This window comes from Hipposideros armiger, unplaced genomic scaffold (genome assembly GCF_001890085.2).
Source record: "Hipposideros armiger isolate ML-2016 unplaced genomic scaffold, ASM189008v1 scaffold_302, whole genome shotgun sequence".
NCBI lineage: Eukaryota > Metazoa > Chordata > Mammalia > Chiroptera > Hipposideridae > Hipposideros > Hipposideros armiger.
The window spans coordinates 1,561,563-1,581,481 of record NW_017731652.1 but is presented as its reverse complement, the minus strand read 5'-3'; the positions used below and the strand labels follow the sequence as shown (position 1 = coordinate 1,581,481).

The following is a 19,919-nucleotide window of genomic DNA, read 5'->3' as shown; positions in this document are numbered from 1 at the left end:
GTATTTCCTATTATTATTGTTATTATTATTGGTAATATTTATTTCACGTTAGCCATTCTCTTTTTTTAAATGGAAAAGAGCTTTATTTTATCCTGATTATAACCGTGATACATAGTCATTACTAAACATTCAAACAAAACAGAACCTTTCTGTCTGTGGTGACAGTTTCTGCTTGTGGCGTCCTCTGGCTCTGGGGGAGAACGGAAGGGCCACCTCTGAGGGCACTGGGAGGAAGGAAATGTTAAAACAGATACTGCTCACTTAGTCATCTGGACACAAAGGAGGAGGAGGGTCACCCCCAACGTGACACAGATCAGATGTGCCCTGGACAGACAGGCTTTTGTCCGCTCAGCCTAGGACAAGGGGTGGGAGCCGCTGCCACTTGACTCAGACCTTTAAACCGATTCTGCGAGGACTTCACCAGCCAAGGGCTGGGAAAACATGGCGGGAGGTGGGGCGGGGGCGGGGGAAGAGTATCTGATTATTTCTAAATGTTATCTTGAAAAGAAAATAGAGGCTTTGTTGAGAAACTTTCATGCTGGTGTCTGCCTCTTGGAGTCCTGAACCTTCCACTCATTGCTCTAAAGAAACTATGGATTGATTTAGGCCGTGCCAAGGAGAAAGGAGTCCCATGATCTTTGATCAGGAATTCCCGAGACACAAGAAGCCACATGTCCATAATGCTGCTCGCTGGCTTTGAAGTTGACACACTGCGGGCCTGTTTCCACAAACACCAGTACGGAAACACCACCACTTGCTGCGGCTACACCACAATCCACTGCAGAGTGGTTGGTACACACTTCATTTAGCCTGTTGTCTGCAAAGGGCTGTTCTCCTTGAAGGGCTGCAGAGAGCAGTCCTACTTATCTTTAAATCTTTGTGAGATTTTCTGTGGGATGGTTTCCTGGAACTGCCGCTGCTGGGTGTTGAGCGCCACAGCCAGTGTGCTCACCGCTTGTTTTCCTTTCTCAGAGACAGTGAAGAACCTTGTGTGGGGGGATGGGGTGGGGGAGAACTTTTAAGAAATCCCAGAAGCCACGTTTCCAGGACGGAATGCTGTGAAGGAGGCTTGCCTGAAACCAGAAGCCGGCAGCTGCTGGAATGGGCATAGCCATGGCTGATCAGCCCCGCCAGCCTGACTGGCAGCTGGGTCACCCCAGGAGCCACTCCCTCCTCCCTTGGCAGAGCCCAGGTCATCTCTCAGGCCTAGGTCCAGGGTCTTAAGTGTCCAGATGGAGGTCAGCCCTGCAGCCTTTATTACGTACCTCCCGCTGCCCCTCCTGCCCCAGCTCTGCCCCTACCCTGCCCCAGACCTCCAGGGAGTTCAAAGGAAGTTGCTGACCTGTCCCCTGAGGGAATAATTGTATAGTGATAAGGTGGCCTCTGGTGGCTTTGTCAGCAGATTCAGGGCTTTGGGCTGAGTAATCCTTTGGCGTCTGCCCCAGCAGCTGGTGGTCACAGATCGGGGACTCCTCCTGCCCCAGTCCTGCTGGGCTGTCATCCTCTCCCACTGCATAGTCAGGGCTCAGGCTGGGCCTGACCTGCCAAAGAACCCAGGGCCAGCGGGAGAAAGGAACTCGGCTGGGATCAAAATGACGCGAGGGGTCGGCAGAATAAAGTCAAAACAAACCAAGGAAGAATAGGCAGGTCAGACACTGCAGATATCTTTTATTGCAATGGACTTATTATTTTGCCATTCTAAGTAATACATAGCCACTATAAGGATCCCAAGAAAATACAGACAAGTTGTAAAAAGATTCCTGTGCATTAAGTGCCTTGTGATCCTCATGCCCAGCTGACCTGAAACTGTGAACCTGGTCCTAGAAACTTCCGCCTGGACTGAGCACAGGAAGTTGACCTGGAGGGAGGTTCAGCATTAAGGACAAAATCTGGCCCTAGTGGCGCCTATAGAGGGACAGTCCATGGACTGAGGGGTCAGGGAAGGTGGTCTAGGGTAGGTGAGCCCTGAACGGGCCTGAGTGCCCCCGGAAATGAGTCCCCTGCTTCTCCCCTTCACCTGGAGGCCCTTCCCCAATGCCTTCCTCCGCTCCTTCTCCAGGTCCCGCCCGCGCACTTGCTGGGAGGAACTAAGCCAGGAGCAGTCCTCTCGGGTCTGCCTTATCCCAATATTCGCCTCCCTGCTGAGAGCGTCCAAGAAAGTCTTTCTTATACCTGCCCACACTGCCCACTTGTACAGTCACTGTCTTTAATCTCCGCTGAGTCTCAGAGCCTGCCCCGAAGTCCCTCCCTGAGTCCCTTCCTTGGGTGACAGTGGTCACTTCCAACCTCTGCTTTCTGGCCTCTTGCTCCTTCTCATCTCGGACAGTGACACCCCCTTTCACGTCACTGTAATGCCAGCACAACACCCAAGGGGACACCAGTGGACCCAGTTTAGAGGTGATGAAACTGAAACAGAGGCAGAATAACTTGACCAAGCTCACACAGAACCAGGATCTGAGAGGAGGCGTGTGGCGTGCCTGTCCCTGCAGCCCTGGGCTCTCTGATTCCTTCCAGGGGCCCCTGCCCCGGCCAAAGCCACCCCCCTACATGTACTCTGCCACCCCCTCAGGCTTGCTCAGGTAGCCCTTGCTCTCTCTGGCTCTTTTCCTCTGTCTCCCATTTTAAAAGGAGCTTCTTTTCTTAAACATTTTTATTTAAATATCTCCCTTGACTTTTCTTAGTGCCACCCTTCCTGCAAAGCCCTTACTTAGTCCTGCTCCTGTCCTTCTCAGCAAGGGCTCTGCCTCCAGCCCGCCCCCTCACCCAGGGCCATAGAACAGCTCAAGGCTCCAGCTACCTCCTGCTGCTAAAGCCAAGGAGACGCTCAAGTACCCCTGGAGAGCACCTAGGTGGAAAGCAGGAATTTGGGGATCAGATGTAAGTTTGAACCCTGTCTCTGTCCCGTCTCTTCCACCACTCGTAGCTGTGTGTCCTGCAGCGAATTGCTTCACCTCTCCGAGACTCAGTTTCCTCATCTGTGAGTTGAGGCTGATAAGGACAACTTCTTTAGAGGTTTGTGTGAGGTTTGGATGCCACATTGCAATTTGTGCAGGCACTCTTCTCGCGGGCTGTGCTGTTCTTATTAGTGATACAAATGGCCTTAGAGGACGCTCGACCCGGCTGATGCCTCCATCTTCGAGTCCTCCCCTTCCCTTGTTCGCTTGACCCACGCTGTCCTGACTTCCCTTCTCAGCTCCTTTCAACACATGAGTGCAACATGTGGTCCCTGCCTCCCGGCTTCGGCGCCTGTCTCCTGTGGAGCTGGACTCCAGGTGGACCTGTGGTTGGAAGCTCGGGGCAGAGCCCCAGGCAGGAGTGTGGTGTGAAGTTGTCATGGAAGCCATGGATGTGTGCAAGATGGACCGAGGAGGGCGTGAAAAGGTCTGCTGGGGCCCACCTCTGGGCACACTAAGGTGATGACAAGTTCCAAGCAGAGGGGCAGACAGTGAAGAACTATGTTCCCGAAGAAACGGAAGAGGGGAGCTTAGGGAAGGAGAGGCCAGTCAGTCTAGCTCAAGGGAGACCCCCTTGACTTGGAGGTGAGGTGGAGCTGTAGACCTTACAGTGGAGCGTCCTGCGAGGCTGCCTGGCAGGAGGGTAGGGTAGAAGGGTGAGGACAGGGACAAAGAGGTCAGAGGAGAGGCCTCAGCCCTGTGGCCTCGATCTTCTGAGGCCCTAGAGAGCAGATTATCCTGCAAAGTCCCTCAAGCTGACTTTCCAAATCCCCAATAGTGCTTCCTTGTCACAGTGAGGGTTAACCCCACTTACCTAGGGTCCTGCCCCACCCTCTCTGTCCCCTGATCTTGATGGTCCTCCCAGAAGCTTCACATTGTCCTCCCTCCCTCTAGGGCTCTAAGGCTGGGCCAACCCCTGCCCCAGGCTCACCTCAGAGGTGAGCTCAGGTCTTCTGAGGATGGATGGGCCCCTCCAGGCCAACCTGGGGCTTTCTGCTCCAGCCTGGGCCTGGGGTGGGGGTGGGGGTGGGGGCACAGGAGCAGGGAAAGGGAAGACTATTTACTGAGGATTGCTCCGTGATCTTCTCAATAACCTAAGAAGTAATAATAACAACGGCATTCATCATGTACTGTACTCTTACTAAGTATCAGGTGCTGAAACACTTCGAGAATTATCTTAGTGTCCCCAACTACAGTACTGACAGACACTTTTGTCACCCCTTTTTACACACAAGGAAAGTGGAGCAGAGAGAGGTTAGATCACTGCTCAGGGCCGCGCGGCTGGCCTGGGAGGACGCAGGAATTTGAACTTGGGTCTGTCTCTGCTCTCTCCACCCTCCCTCTGGGGTCTGGTGCTTGGTCTGAGGTGACAGACTCCTCCTCCTCAGAAGCATCACTGAGCTTGAGCTGGGAACGCTGGGGACAGCTGAAGGACCAGCTTACCCAGGACCATGAGGCCGATTCAGGGAGAAGAGGGTAGGCTGCCTGAGAGCCCGTAGCCAGGCTCAGGGCCTGTGTCCCACCCCCTCTCGTCCTGCAGGCCCAGCTCTCCAGGTGGGTAAGAACAACACCTGCCAGCTCCTCGTCCGCTGCCTCACAGGCCTGAAGGAGACCCCTGCACATTGGGCCCCAGGCCTCCCCGCCTCCAGGTTAGCCTCAGACCCTACACTGGACCCATTCCCAAGTGTGATGGGAGTTGCCTCTGTGCCAGGTGTCTGGGGAACGCTAACCTTCCACAGGGGCCAGGACCCTCAAATCCTGGGCCCTAAGCAGTCCCGTATCAGGGAGTAGGAGCTGGACCTACCCAGGACCTACAGTGAGCACCACCTGAGCAGAGCCACAGGGGCACACACACCCCAGCCACACACTTGTCCCTGGAAGCATACTAACCAGCTCAGTAAGGTTCAAGTCCTGGAGGAAGTGGAGTCCACACCTCCCTTGAAGATTTGGCATTGGACGGTGAACAGCTTGAGAGCACTGGGCAGGTGGGACCTGGGGACACTGGGCAGCCTGGGGGCTGGTGCAGGGGCAGCAGGATGGACTGCCTCCGGGGGCACCTTGGTAATGCTGCAGGTGTGGCTGGTTGATCCCCTGTGGAGACAGTAAAGATTAAGAGGATCATAGGCTGCGTGCAGCGCGCTGTCCTGGGAGAAATCTCCTCCAGCCAGAGCCGCTGCTGTGAAGAGAAGTTGGGGCAGCTCCTGAGTTCAGACAGAGGGGACAGAAGGCAAGAGGACAGAGACAACAGACAGGGAGAGAGAGACAAAAGCAGACGGAGGTCACACAGGGCTAGCAACAGGGAGAAGCAGAGAGAGAAGAGAGACAGGGGCACAAATAGAGAGACAGAGGTAGACACAGGGAGGCACAGGCCTACTGGCTCAGCGTCCTGGGAGGCGTCCCTCAGGCAGCAAAGCAGAGGCTGCCCTGGGACCCGCCAGGACTCGGCCCACAGCGCCCACAAGCTCCATCCAACATGGCTGCAGCTGCGCAGATGGCTGTGGCTGCCTCCAGGAAGGAGTCTCCAGGCAGATGGGCCCTGGGGGAGGAGCAGGCAGGTATGGCTTTCCTGGAGGTAGGGTCTCAGCCCTTGGGGGTCAAAGTGTGCGCCGTGAAAGGAGCCAGAGCAACTGGCCCAGCCCAAGAACTGTGGGCAAGGGTGAGGGAACCTGCTGGGAAACCCAGAATCCTAGACACACAGGGGTCAGCAGAGCCAGGACAGGACAGCTGAGCCGATAGGAAGGGAAGAGGAGGGTTTGTCAGTGGAGGGAGGTCGCTGAGGCGCTGTCCAGATGTTTGTGTGCGATGATGGAGCCTGAGGCAACTGCAGACAGAGGGAACGGGAGGTGGAAGGTGGAGGCAGAGAGCAGTGCTCTTGCTGAAAGCTGGCTATAGAGGGAGGCGAGAGGGCAAAAGCCGGGAGGCGGGGTGAGGTGCGTATGCTAAAGGAGGCCTTTCTCCAGATGGGAAGGAAATGCGCGCGCGGTCGAGGGGTCCCTGAGGCTGTGGGAGGGGTGTGCGGCCCAGCCCCGCCCAGCCCCTGCCCCTGCCGCTCAGGCGTGGGCCCCTCCGTCCAGTGCCGCGTGTGCGGGGACAGCAGCAGTGGGAAGCACTATGGCATCCACGCCTGCAACGGCTGCAGCGGCTTCTTCAAGAGGAGCGTGAGGCGGAGGCTCATCTATAGGTGAGGGAGGGCAGGACCCCCGGGACAGCCCTGCCAGGTCCCTGGGAGGGGAAGGGGCGGTTAGGGCGAACATGTCCAAAGCCTGAGGTCCAGGGTCTGCGCAGCACATTGATGCCCGCAGCTCCCTCCACCTGCAGGTGCCAGGTGGGGGCAGGGATGTGCCCGGTGGACAAGGCCCATAGGAACCAGTGCCAGGCCTGCCGGCTGAAGAAGTGCCTGCAGGCGGGTATGAACCAGGACGGTGAGTCGGGGAGCCAACCTGGAGAGGCGTGACAGAAGAGATGGGAGTGCATGACTGGGGGGCGGGGTCCTGACCTTTCCTGTCTCCCCAGCCGTGCAGAATGAGCGCCAGCCCCGAAGCACAGCCCACGTCCGCCTGGAGAGGATGGTGTCAGACAGGGAGCCCCAGCTGGCGCCCCTGGTGGCACTGCCGGCCTCAGCAGGGCCCAGCCCACGGGGCCCCATGTCTGTTTCTGCAGCCAGAGCCTTGGGGCCGGGGGCCCTCACACCTCCAGGTCACCACCACTTCATGGCCAGCCTTATAACAGCCGAAACCTGTGCTAAGCTGGAGCCAGAGGATGGTAAATGGGGGGAAGGCTGAGTTCCCGGGTCAGTCCCCAGCATTTACCCCCACACCCAGGCCCCTGCGCACCTCCTGCCGCCTGCCAAAGAGCAGAGGCTGATGTCACAGCCTCCTCCTCCAACAGCTGATGAGAACATCGATGTCACCAGCAATGACCCCGAGGTCCCCTCCTCCCCTTGTGGCCCAGAAAGCATCCATGAGACGTCAGCTCGCCTGCTCTTCATGGCGGTCAAGTGGGCCAAGAACCTGCCGGTGTTCTCCAACCTGCCTTTCCGGGACCAGGTACACCCGTGAGGCAGCCCCACAAGCCACGGGGCTGGGGGCGCACACACCCATGCAGGTGATGATTGGCGGTGCATGCGCCTTGGGATGGCCACTGTCGGTCGCCCACACCTCTGAGTTAGTGATAATCAGGAGTACATGTGTCAGGGTTGTGACTGTCAGGGTTGCTCACGTCTCTGGGCAGCGATGATGGTTGGGATGAGCACCTAGGGGACAGTGCTGGCCAGGGGCACAGAAAGCAGAGCAGGGGTTTGAAAGTAGTGCCCATGGCCTGGGGTCTTTTTCCTCCCAAACAGAACCTCAGGCCCTGCACACACTGTATGCAGTGAGTGGTCTGCACACCCTGAGCAGCGTGGGTAAAGGTTCTGGGCTCCGTGGGGACACGAAGGCCTCTGGTGCCGGGGCTTGAGTTTCAGCCCAGCCTTGTCATCTCTGGGACGCCCCTCTGCACTTCTTGTGGGCAAGCAGACCGACATGTTATGATAAATGAGAACAGAGGCACAGAGGCCAGAGCCGAACCAGTGGTTTGGATGCAGCAGTTCAGAAGTCAGGCAGCGTCTTCCAAGTACCCTCGACTTAGGGTGCTCATGGGGAATGTCCCCGAGGCTGCCCCACTCCCCACAGCTCTAGGCTTCCATAAGTGTTCCAGGCGCGGCTCCAGGTGGAGCCCACAGTGTCTTGGAGCCTAGGCAGCGAGGCCAGATGGTGTCAAATTCCAGAGCTCTGAGAATGTCCCAGGCCCCCAGGACCGGCCCTTCCTTTCCTAGGGCACCTTAGACGGTGGCACAGGCTGCAGGCTGAGCCAGGGATACTGTGTACCAGCGACCACACTCCCTCCCTCTCTGAGCACAGGTGATCTTGCTGGAAGAGGCGTGGAGTGAACTCTTCCTCCTCGGAGCCATCCAGTGGTCTCTGCCTCTGAACCACTGCCCACTGCTGGCCCCTCCGGAGGCCCCGGCGGCTGGCAGCTCCCAGGGCCGGCTGGCATTGGCCAGCATGGAGATGCGAATCCTGCAGGAAACCATCTCACGGTTCCGGGCGTTGGCGGTGGACCCCACAGAGTTTGCCTGCATGAAGGCCCTGGTCCTCTTCAAACCAGGTAGCTGAGTCTTTGCCCAAGCCTTCCAGATACGTGGTCGGGGATGAAGAATGGGAATGACTTCCTCCTGCCCCTCACTTTCCCTTCGTCACCCCATATAGGCCCAGATACGTGCAGACTTCTTCCCTGCGGAGCAGGAGGAGAGAGGAGGCATAGGGCTGGGAGCACCCCTCCTGCGGGCCCGGGCTGATTGTGAGGGCAGGGTGGGATGGGAGAGGGGCTCACCGCTGCTGCTCCTGTCCAGAAACGCGGGGCCTGAAGGATCCGGAGCAGGTGGAGGCCTTGCAGGACCAGTCCCAGGTGATGCTGAGCCAGCACAGCAAAGCCCACCACCCCAGCCAGCCTGTGAGGTGACCTGAGTACTCGCCCCCCTGCCCACCTATCCCGTCCCTTCTTCACCCCCCGCCCACCAATCTGGCTCCACCTCAGGGCTGTACTGATTAGACAGGACAAGGGTCTCAGCTCAACCAGCACAGATCCGACATCTGCGGTGTGACAGGTACAGAGCCAGGCCCAGGAGTGGGGACCAAAATGTGCTGCGTCCCGGGGATGCCCGGGACGGTGGCCACACTGAAGATGAGCACTACCCTGGTCAGGTAGGGGGCTGCATGGGTCTGAAGGAGAGAGAGACCCACTGGGAGGGGGTGGGGGTGGGGGTGGGGTGACCGCAGACCTGACAGGGCCTGTGGAGGCAGGACTTGGAAGGAAGGGTGGGTCTAAAAGAAGAGAAATCATCATCATTTACAAAGGGATAAAGAGAGAGACACACATACGTGGGGGCGGCAAACTTGGATGTGTTCTTAGGACAGGGGCCCAGTTTGGAAGGTACAACACTGCTGCCCGTGACAAGGTGGGAGATTAAGCCAGAATGGCACTCTGGGATGGCCTGTTGAGGACTTTGAATGCCAGCCAAGGCCATGTCTGATTCAGTGAGTGGGAGGGTGTTGTACACAGATCTAGACTTCCTGCGGACGGCATGGCAGCGAGTGCAGAGATGCTGCCATCGTCCCGGAAGTCCCTGGAGTCTGCTCCTCCGGAGTAGAAAGGAGAGGACAGATCCAAGAGCCTCCAGGACCGGGAACGGTCCGACTTGGCACTTGGGAGGATGTAAGGGAAGAGGAGCGATTTGGAGACGAGGTGGTCATGAAATAAACAGGAGTCTCAGGAGGCAAAAGGAGTTCTGAGGGAACACGACAAGGTGTGGTGGGCGTGCAGAGGAACGGCTCCTGGGGATGGACTTGCGTAAGCTATGTGTGTGGGCAACGCCCAGCCCGGCTGGGTTAGGGGGCAGTCGCGGTGGGCTGAGGGTACGGTGGAGAGGGTGGGGAAAGGGCCAGTGCTCTGGGTCGCCCAGCTCGGCCCGAACCCAGCAGGGACAGTGGAGCCGCCCAGGGTCGGGCTGGTTGGCTCTAGCGTCTTCTGGCTATTTTGGGCCATGTCATCTGCATGCTCCGGGGCCCCAGTAGTTCTTTCTGAAGAGGTAAGCTAACATGCACAACCTCACTTCACCTCTAATCTGAGAAATGGTCATGAGAAGAGGTAATTCCCCTTTAAAAAGAGTCAGAGGGTACTAGGAATATCGCGCTGCACAGAAAAATTGCAGCTGCTCATGAGCGCAGGAGAACACTGCTGAAAAGCTGACAGGACAGCCTAAGGATGGTCACCACAGACAATGGAAGCCTCCTCAGCCAAGTCCCTGTCCGGCTCCCTCCCAGAGACGTCCCAGCATATCGGTTTTGTGTCAAAGTTCAAAATTCTGATTAAGATTTCCGGCATCACTTCTAGAGCAGTTCGGTCCCAGCTAAGGCAGAACTGAGTGTTGAGAGTGATGTGGGGTTCTCTAAGTCAGCGTATTTCAGTTTTTAAAAACAGCAAGACTCAGGGAGCAATACAATTTCCATCATAACCCAACACACACAGACACTAAAACAAAGTCCCACCAAACAATGCCTTACTTTGTATAACTTAGTCTGACACTTGTATTCTTTCTAAACGACTGGCTTTTAATGTAACTCACTACATTTAATTTCAGACCCACTAGTGAGTCAATTTCCACAGTGCAAAAACCAATTTCTCTCCTTGACTTTACAGTTACTTCTTTCTGAATCGCTTAGATCAGACACACAGAAGAGGGAAGGCACAGGGAGGGGTGTGCGGCTGCTCAGTGCCACTCATTTGCACTCACAAGAGGAAGCGAGCCCTGGGGATCGGGGAGGGGGGGGGCGGGGGCAGGCTTGCCACAGATCTCCATGGTGGGAGGTGGGCGTGCAGGGGCTCACTTTGGAGCAGCCTCCTTGACATTGGGCATTGACCCCAGCTATCAGGGCTCCTACCTGAGAAAGGTACAGTCCCCCCATCTGTAACTTGGGGCTTCACCGTCCACCTTCTTCACCCTGAGGATCCTTGCCTCAGTAAATGGTTCTTATTTAAAATGACAATTACTTATTTTTTGGGTGAGCATCTCAGCCACAAAAACTATGCTTCCGCTTCGGGACGTTTTCACTAATGGTTCCACTATCATCCTAGGTGGCTTACAGAAGGGAATTTATCTTCTTATTCAAATATATATAGTATTCATCAGATAATCACAATAATAGTATATATGATTAATAATAACATAATCACATATATTAATATAAAGCATTTCTCACTTTATAATGATCTTTACACATAATAAACAATGTTTATTCATATTTTCATTGCACTCCTCAACTAAACATATCAGAGGGAGGCAACAACGGGTCCGGGGTAGGTGGCGGGAACCCCTCTAGTAAATGGGGCCTTTCCTCAAAATTCCTCCTACTCCCCCATACCTCTCACCTCTCCTCTCCTTCAGCCAGGCCACTGCCCCCAGGAAGCCCGCTCAGGGACGATAATTCAAAGGCTGATGTCCCGTCTCCCGTTCAGGTTTGGGAAATTGCTCCTGCTCCTCCCTTCTTTGAGGTTTATCGCTTCTGAACGCGTGGAGCTCCTGTTTTTCCGCAAGACCATCGGGAATACTCCAATGGAAAAGCTCCTCTGTGATATGTTCAAAAACTAATGGAGGCGGAAGTAAAGTGGGCACAGCCGCTTTGGAAAACAGTCTACGGATGTAAAACACTTGCCTGCCCTGTGACCCAGCAATTCCACCTGGAGGTGTGTACCTAGCAGAAATGTCCACCAAGAGATACTATAATATTCATAGCAGCTTTATTCATAGTAGCCCCAAACTGTACGTTGATGGCCGAGTCAATCATGGTATATTCATATAATGGAAAACAGAAATAAAAAAGAATGTACTACCAATATATGTGACAACATGGGTAAATTTCGCAGACATAAGTTGAAGAAAAGAAGCCAGGCACAAGTTCCACTTATACGAAGTCCCAGAACAGGTCAGACGAACTGGTGGTGACAGACATTGGAACAGTGGTTACCCCTGGGGCGGGAGGTGGGGTGATTGGCAAAGGACCCAAGGGGGCCTTTTAGTGTGCTCCAAATGTTCTTTATTTGATCTGGGAGGTGATTTCACAAATATATTCATTCATAAAAATTATTTAGGCTGTGCGCATAAGATTTGTGCACTTTACTGTATTATGTTAGACCTCAATGAAAAAGTGAACACACAAAACCAGGGAAATGAGTGTGGCCAAGGCCCTCCTTCTGAGGACCCTTAAGGAACGGGCACAGGGTCCTGAGCTCCGTGGGGCTTCCGCTCCGTGTCAGAGTCCAGGTACAATGAATTCCAGCCAGGTGAAAACCTCCCGCAGGATGCAACCACCCAGCTCCCCTCTAGATGGCACCCCACCTCCCATGGCTTCTCTCAGTCTTTCTCTTCCTTATCCTCCCTCACTCCCCATCCCCAAAGCTGAGCACCATCCAACTCAACACAAGGCAGCTAACCAGTCCTTTTTGTGAAGGGTCATGTCCACTTCCTAATTCCTGATGAAGGCTGATGAAGCTCAGACAAACCTCATCCTTTTCACAGACAGACCCAGAAGACCTAGAAAATAATTAATAATAATAATATAATAATAAAATAATAAAACAATTAACATGTATCAGACACTTCATATACCAGGCAGTGAACCAAGTACCCATTGTGCATGGTTGTTTAATCCTCAGATTAACTCTTGGGGAGGGAAAAATCATCCACGTTTATGAATGAAAACCCTGAGGCTTAGCGAGGACTCGGACGTGCTGTGACTCTGCTCAGCTGTGGCACTGCCTCCTGCCCTCACCCCCTCAACCTCTGGAGCCCCTGAACAGTCTGCTGCATTTTCTCCTTCAAAGAAGAGAGATGCTTGAAGTCAAGAAGGAAAGGTCATGTGAGAAATTCCCTGCCCTTTGGCCTGTGCCTGGATTCTCCCAGCTGACACAGATATCCTGTGGTGATGGAGGGAGAGTGATGGAGGGAGAACGGTTCAGAACACTTTGCTTTGGAAATGACCATTGCTAGGTTGGTGCCCAGGATGGAAAGAGTGGAAAATCCTGCCCAGCTGAGGTCCAGCCCACTTAAGCACTCAAACTACTTGAGACTCTTCATCTTCTGAAAGGGTCCGACTTGCCTCAGTTATTCGGGTGATTTAATGTCTGTAATGTCATCGTCCCTTCCAATTCCCTACCCAAAGTTTTGCCTGTAGGTTTAAAGGCCTATGTATAGAAAGCCTGAGCAAAGGCACTTCAGCAAGAAACATGGTTGAAATATGACCAGCTAGGCCCTGCACACTTACCCTAGTCTTGCTTTGAGACCCTAAGACTGCAAAGGCAGCCTGCTGAAGTTCACAGGCGGTGTCTAGGATGTGGGAACACAGCAGAGCTACACTGGGAAAGGCATTGTTTGGGGTCTCCAGGAGGAAGTCTTGGAGAATTAAAGGAGGTCTAAGCTGGTGGCATCCATACCACCTGCCCTTCTAAGGCCTGTGTTCATTGCAGATTCCAGGAACTACATTTCCCAGGATCCCTGCCCCTGTGGTTTGCTAAGGGAAAGAGGGCACTCCTGAGATTTGGAAGGTAAGCGAGAAGCCATTCTTCTCCATTGTTCTCCAGAGGCAGCTGTGGCCGGATGTGTGGCAGATGGCAATTTCACAGCGGCCTTCTTTAGAACTGCAGTCGCTTCCGGGCAAGCTGTTGAGAATTTAGAAACTTCTGGCTGACATCTGTGTTGGCTTTCTCAGCCTCCTGAGAACTGCCCAACTTGCCCAGTTCTTCCAGTGTTGATGTTAAGCCCCTAATTCCTATATGAAGCCCTTTCACCTGGAACATAGTGAGTGGCTTCCGTTTTCCTAAGACAATGTAGCTCTGTCAAGTCAAGCATTTATTCAACCTTTTGCTGTAAATCGGCCCCACTAAAATTCGGATGGGTAACAGCTCTTTTACTGCATCTAGGACCCTTGCCGCGAGAGGGGATACTATGGAAGTTCCTTTTTGCCCTCAATACCAGAAATGTCTTTGGTTATGAAGCACACAGAAGTGGTTCCGTGGGCCTTTCAGCTGCAGTTTTCAGGTTCAGAAGACACATCTCCTCCTCGACCCTTAAGGGGCAGAGAAAGACTGAAAGATGCCAAGAAGCACCCATTCAAGTGAACGAATATAGCCTGATGACGGAACCCAGGTATTACGATAACTTGTCTCCATCTGGTGGGCATGATGGGTTCTCCCCACTAGGATGCCAGCACCACGGGGCAGGGAATTTTGTCTTATTCACCAGTGTGGGCGCTCAGGAAATACTTGAAGGATTAATGGCAACACAGAAGTGGGAAGTGAACCACTCCACAACTAGGTGTCCGAGGTGCCTACAAGATTAAACATATCACGTGTCTTATCTACTTTCATGGGTATATCCCTGGCTCTAAGACCCTGTACTATTTCCCAATCTAGGAGAATGGACAATTTTTAAAAAACCAAAGATCTGGTCTCTTTATAACTTAACATCTCCTCATCTTCACGTGCTCATCTTTATAATTGAAAGGTTTGTTATAAATTCAGTAATCACAGGGGTAAGTTTTAAAAGCAGTTATCTCTAGGTTTTGTTGGGCCAATTAAGGAAATTTAAAGCAACATTTACTCTATCCTTATCATTTCGATGTAGTTTAATGCAAAAATGTAAATGTAAACTTTACCAAGAAATGGGAAGGATAATCTCAGGTTTTAAAAAGTCAATGAATTTAGTGTTAGGGAAAAATTTACTACATTCTTTTTTTTCCATTTACCTTAGACCTGGTTTGGGGTTTGGGAAGCTCTGATCTCATTCAATGCTCTCTTCTGATATTTAAGTGCTGGCACCTTTTGTTAGGTGCTGGGGATTTCAGAGTCAGCAAGACAGTCACATTTCCTGCCTTGGGAAGCTGACATCAAACTGTTTTGGTGCCACAAATACTGGGAACTGTTGAGAACACAAGACATCTAACCCAGTTCAAGGGAGAAGAGGCAATTTCCAACTAGAACTGTTTTACACTGAGGCCTGAGAGTCAGTAGGAGTTAGTTATTCAGAAACCTGGGGAAGAGAACTCATTTCCAGAGAGGAAAACTAACACCCAGAGAGGGCAAATGACTGAAGTAGAATGGCAGACAAAAACGACAAACTAGGTTTGAACTCTTGGGCCTCTATAAGCAGGTACTGCCACTTCTTCACGGCCCTTTTGGTGAGGACCCTAAATGCAGGTGTATCGCCTTCCCTGCCCAGCCAGCCCTAAGCGGATGAGATGAATTGGGGATGGCCAGCAGCTAGAATCCATGAAGGGAACCAGCAGCTTCAATCTCACCATCACGTGCACTCAGTTGAGTTCCAACCACCACCACCTCTGCACTGTCAACTTTGGGCTCAGCCTTTTCCTTAAAAAAATCAGTTTAACAAACAAAAAACATTGCTGTTCCTTGGGATCAGGTTGGAGCGAGTTGGGGCGGGAGCCAGGACGGTCAGAAAACAAACCACACGCATTGCTGCTACTGGAAGCTTTTGTTCTTTAATGAGCCATTGGGGTGATTTGTTCAAGCTGCTTTGTAGCCATACAGTGCATATTTTCAGTGACACAAACTGGACTTTATACAGATGATGTCTTGCTCCCCCCCAACTCCCTCAAAAATACAAAGTGCCTGTTGATTGTATCAGGAATGTAATCAGTTCCGTGGGTGAAATGTCATTCTTCTTATAGAATTATTCTGTTTAACAGTAAAATATTATATTTCACAGGATATGTCCTTTTACAATACATAGTCTTTTAAAAATTTACACTCAGCATACTTATAAATTACTTTAAATCCATTAAAATAATACTAATCTGTAGCACACACCTTTCCCCTAGAAAATACAATTACTTGGTTCAAAAGGTGTCACTTTTCTATGACCTAAGAGGGCTGATAAATAGGTAATAAGGGTGGATAACAAGGTGATAGACCCCTTGGTGGGGCTTTTTCAAAACCAGTTTCAACCAAGAGACCAAGATGACATAACAGACCCATGTCCCATCACCATTCTGCTGTTACCTTTTAACACCAAATGGGAAGGGTTCCAGAGAAAAGTGGTTCAAAGTATTTTAGGGGCAGAGAGAGAGAGACAGGACTCCCACAAATACCAAGGAACTTCACCATCAAGGCGAGCATGGTGTTGGGGGGACGATGCTGGGGAGTTGTCACAGAATTTTGGGTAGACGTAACACATTTGTCAACACAGTGATGCGTGCCCCATGTCCAGCTCCCCACCAAGGGAAAAAAAGAGGAGAAAGAAGGATAAGGAAAGCCGTCTGGACTGCATTTTTTTTTAAATTAAAACTCTGAGTTCTGAACACATCCTGATTTCTCTGCTTCACCGAAGTGCTCATGAGGCGCACACATTCATCGTATTAAAGTAACCACGGCCCACGGGCACGGAGTGGGCTGCACCGAGCGGCACCTCTTCTCAGCGAGTCTGGGACACTCTGCCTCTGACAGTAAAAACAACCCTATCGTGACAGAGCGGGGAATTCTCCACTAACCTCCTCGCAGGGTAAGAGGTCTGCCTCTGCGAGACTCAGGGAAGGCTGGCTGTCCCTTTGTGTTCCCAGAGCCCACTGTGGCAAAGTGATTCAAACGGCAGAAGTACAAAGTGCTTTACAAACTAAATTAAGCAGGTCTCCTCCGAACTCTTCCTGTATTTGCTGTTAAAGTCATTTGCCTCACTTTGTGATACCCAATGTGGCCCCCAAAACTACATGCCTCTGCTTCCATGACATTATCCACGATAAGGGACGTGTTGGCTTTAAAGGAGAGAGTTGAGAACCCAGCCTTTGTTTGGGGCTGGGGCTGTGTGGTAAGAACAGTGCTCTGCATTTTGGAGGATGGGCCAGGAGGCATCTGAGATCAAAGAAAACATGCAAAGGAGAAACAACAGGACACACAGATGTGATACATATTAAGAGCAAGTATCTTAATCGTAAGTGACTGTATCGTGTGCAGCTCACTTCATGGTGATGGAACCTGAACCAGGGAGAGAACCCGTAAGATCAAATGGAAGGAGATACAGCACTTGGTTCTGGCAGTTTTCAAGAGTTCCAACTTCATCTCTTTATCAGGCCACAATGCCTATTACTCTATGAGAACAACGGCTTTCTCTCCTTCACACGGAGGGGCACACACTTGTTCTCCATTCTTACAATTTCATGATCTCTTCTCCCCACCACCCTCCATTTTGGCAGCTTGTTAAATGACTAGAAATCCACAAATCTAGCAACTGAAAAACAAATATTTTTTATTTAATTTTATCCAAATTCAGGTTTCAGGTCCCTGAGAAAAATTATAAAGTCTCTTAACATCCATTGCTGAGTTCCTATAAAGTGACTTAAATGAGTAGTTTTTTAACTGCCAAAAACTTATTCTGCAAAAAACAACAATAGCAACATCAAAAAATTCCACATAGGTTTAGGAGGAGAACATGTGCCCAGATGTGTTCTCCAGGCCATTCCTCGGGGCTGAAGGAAAGGGTCATCGCCTTTTTGTGTGGTACTGAACCAATGTTTGGAGCAGGTGGAAAGGCCGTCAGGCCCAGAGCAGACTCTCCCAGGGGCACTGGGCCAGGTTGTGGCCTGCCAGGGGCCGGGGCCTGGGCAGCGATCCCCCTGGGACATGCCATGCTGAGGACCTGGGTTTTCCTCCAGGGGAGTCTCCAAAATTCAATTATTTAAAGGCTTCCCATTTATGACTCCTCAGAACAGCACAAACAAGCTGGCCGGTGTTTGTGGGCTATAAAAGCGAACATTTACTCACTAACCATCATCATTCTGGATTTGAAAGGATTCCCTTCCCTAGATCACTGCTGAACCCAGACCAGGGGCGGGTAAGACTCCCGCTGCCTTTAGCGGGAACCACATTCCGAGAGGTACCTCGGGCTTGACAACAGCCACGCAGCCAGTGGCGCGAGGCTCCGCGCTGAGTAACAGGAGATGCTCTGCCTTAACACAAGTCTTAGTATTTCCATAACTTCAAATCAAAGACGCATGAAAAGGAAGAATAACCAAAATTCAGGTTACAGGTGGTAAAGGCTCTTTTTTTAGAACAGTGCATGTGGTAGTTAGACAAGATGCATTTAGTAACTTTAAAACAAATCTTAAAAATAAACATTTTCACATACTTATCTCAAGAAAGGGTAACATGTTTCATTTTCCATGTATCATAAATAGCAAAAACAGATTTCGAATCCCACGAATCCTACGAAGCTTAAAATGCTATTGTAACTCAGGTGTATGGAGACACCCAGTGGTGAGAGATGGTCTGACTTGTCCCTCAGTCCAGGGACGGGAGGTGTCACCTCCCAGTCCAATGACCCATAATCTGGGGGAAGAAATTCCACGGGGAGGAGGGAAGCATAAGGTTAAAAAGAAATGTGCATACTATACATATATATTTACAGTAAACTTCAGTAACCAGAATATTAACAAAAATAGCTTCAAGTAGTCCTTGATTTTTAAAAATCTATTTAATACTGATGGTCTGAGGAAAAGAAGATAAAAATTAGATGGGTCATATGAAAACCTTTTCTCTTATTTTTTTGGCAGCTTTCTGTAACAGTTATTCATGCAGTATTGTGTGTGAATGTTTTGGGAGACGTGATTAAATGGTGACATTAATTGTCTGAGTTTGTGGTTGAAATCCACCAGCCTATGAATATGTGATCTTCAGCTTAATCTATACAAAGAGAAAAGACTGGCTGGACTAGGTTGGAACCTTCTTGTTTAGGGATCACCAAATCTCTGCAACAGTTAAAAAAAAAAATCAGAGCAACCTGATCCTTGGACAGAGAAATATAAGAACAGTATGGCTACTGAAACTTCAGCCCATGCAAAATATTTGGCAGGAAGTAACCAGGAGTTAAACCAGCGCTGATTATTATTACATCAAACATCACCAAAAAACAAAACATGTACTCGCTTCTTCATGTGTAACCAGGTGTCTGAGACGTTCTCTGATGGCTTAATGGAAACAATTGCTTTTTTACTTTCCCCAGAATATAACATGAAGTTTTTTCAAAAATCTTAAAATAGAGGGCTTAGGCATTTTGTTTATAAATCCTTGGAAAAAAAGTATATTCTACCCCAGCTCCTAACTATCCCAAAATAAACCCAAAGGCTTTTGCTTTCACGGTTAAGGAAGATTTATATGTTTTCTTCAAATGTCAGAAATCAGCGGGTCCCCCAGGCCCACACCCACCTCTGGGAAGGGAAAAGAGGATGGAAGAGGCGACCACAGAGAGGGGACCTCCACCACTGACCCAAAGCTCCAGGCCCTCGGTGGTTTGTTTAGTGAAATCTCTAGTCCAGTACAGCAGCCAAGGCACAGCTGGCACCACCCCCGCAGGCTTAGAGGGGCCTTTCCATTTTGGCGGGAGGCCAACGAATTCAGCACACTAAGTCTCAGTTCTGTGGGCACGAGGCAGGACCACACCTAGGATGGACGACCATGGACAAGGTGATCAGAAGAGGCCCCCAGATGAGATGTGTTCACCACTCTGCAGCCATGAAAGAACACACATCTGCCAGTTCAGACCATAAACTCATTATTTCCAAAGAGAGTTAGCTGTTGGGTGGAGCTGCAGTCTGGGTCCACAGCTTTCCTGCGGCCAGACATGGCGGTTCCCTCTGGGGTCTCTTTGGTTTTCTGAGGTGAGTTTTTCACATTCTTTAATTTCTGCTTGCCCTTTTCAGGGTTGAAGGTTCCTCTGCTGATGAACTGAGGCCTGTCTTCCACGGATTTGGTCTGGCCCAGCGGCCCTTCCACTCCCAGGGCCTCACCAGCTGAGACAGCTCGGTAGAATGGAGATTTGGAATAAATCTGAAATCGTTTTCTGGTCGCGTGAGAAGATGCAGTGTTAGATGAACATAAAGAAGAGGCTGAAGAGTCCACCGAATCCAGAGAGTCATGCTGCTTTTTTAGCTGCTTTCGGAACTTGCTAGAAGGTTCAGACTTGCCAGCTGCCTTCAGGGAGCTAAGGGCTAAGCTTCTCTCTAATGCACAAAAGAGACCAAATCTGTAAATGACAGTTCCCTCTAATGCAAACCATCGTGCAAGGAACAGGGGTCACTGTTCCTACGTGAATCTGTGTGGGCTATGATGTGGAGGGTCCAGGATGCCCTACTTTGCACAGATGTCCTAACCTGGGAAGCGTTGCCATCCATTTCTACGTCATCATTTCAGAATCAGTCCCATGGAAGCCTGGAGTTGGACTGTGCCACTCGGGAAGGTCTATGACTGTCACCATCATTTAGGAAACTACCCACCCTGAGAAAATGCATCATGGGTCAGTAAGACAGCATTGTTGGTATTACTGGCTTTCACTGTGGTGAATGCAGAAAACATTAAATTACCAAAAAT

The 19,919-nt window shown here is 51.2% G+C and overlaps 2 protein-coding genes across 11 annotated transcripts in view; one reads left to right on the top strand and one right to left on the bottom strand.

Annotated features, from left to right (window-relative positions):
* The first annotated feature begins 5,393 nt into the window (after window positions 1-5,393).
* Window positions 5,394-19,342, top strand: NR2E3 (nuclear receptor subfamily 2 group E member 3). 10 transcript variants are annotated; one of them, XR_002125915.1, is made up of 12 exons: window positions 5,394-5,509; window positions 6,009-6,135; window positions 6,273-6,376; window positions 6,468-6,716; window positions 6,843-7,000; window positions 7,853-8,099; window positions 8,344-8,449; window positions 11,007-11,234; window positions 12,204-12,406; window positions 13,014-13,091; window positions 13,467-13,692; window positions 19,253-19,342. XR_002125915.1 is itself a non-coding variant. In XM_019659577.1 (8 exons), exons 1-8 carry the CDS (start codon window positions 5,428-5,430, stop codon window positions 11,137-11,139), a joined length of 1,206 nt encoding a protein of 401 aa, XP_019515122.1. In that variant the 5' UTR covers window positions 5,394-5,427; the 3' UTR covers window positions 11,140-12,011. The 10 variants fall into 10 exon arrangements, 2 of the variants coding, with proteins under 2 accessions (XP_019515122.1, XP_019515123.1); XR_002125914.1 differs by having other exon boundaries at window positions 12,204-12,659; XR_002125916.1 differs by having other exon boundaries at window positions 12,204-13,091; window positions 13,522-13,692.
* MYO9A (myosin IXA) overlaps window positions 18,396-19,919 on the bottom strand; it is a 282,854-nt gene continuing 281,330 nt past the window's right edge. Inside the window, exon 41 of the mRNA XM_019659575.1 lies at window positions 18,396-19,552. Within this exon, the coding sequence (XP_019515120.1) occupies window positions 19,089-19,552 (464 nt within the window). The 3' untranslated portion in view covers window positions 18,396-19,088. The remainder of the gene's footprint in view (window positions 19,553-19,919) is intronic.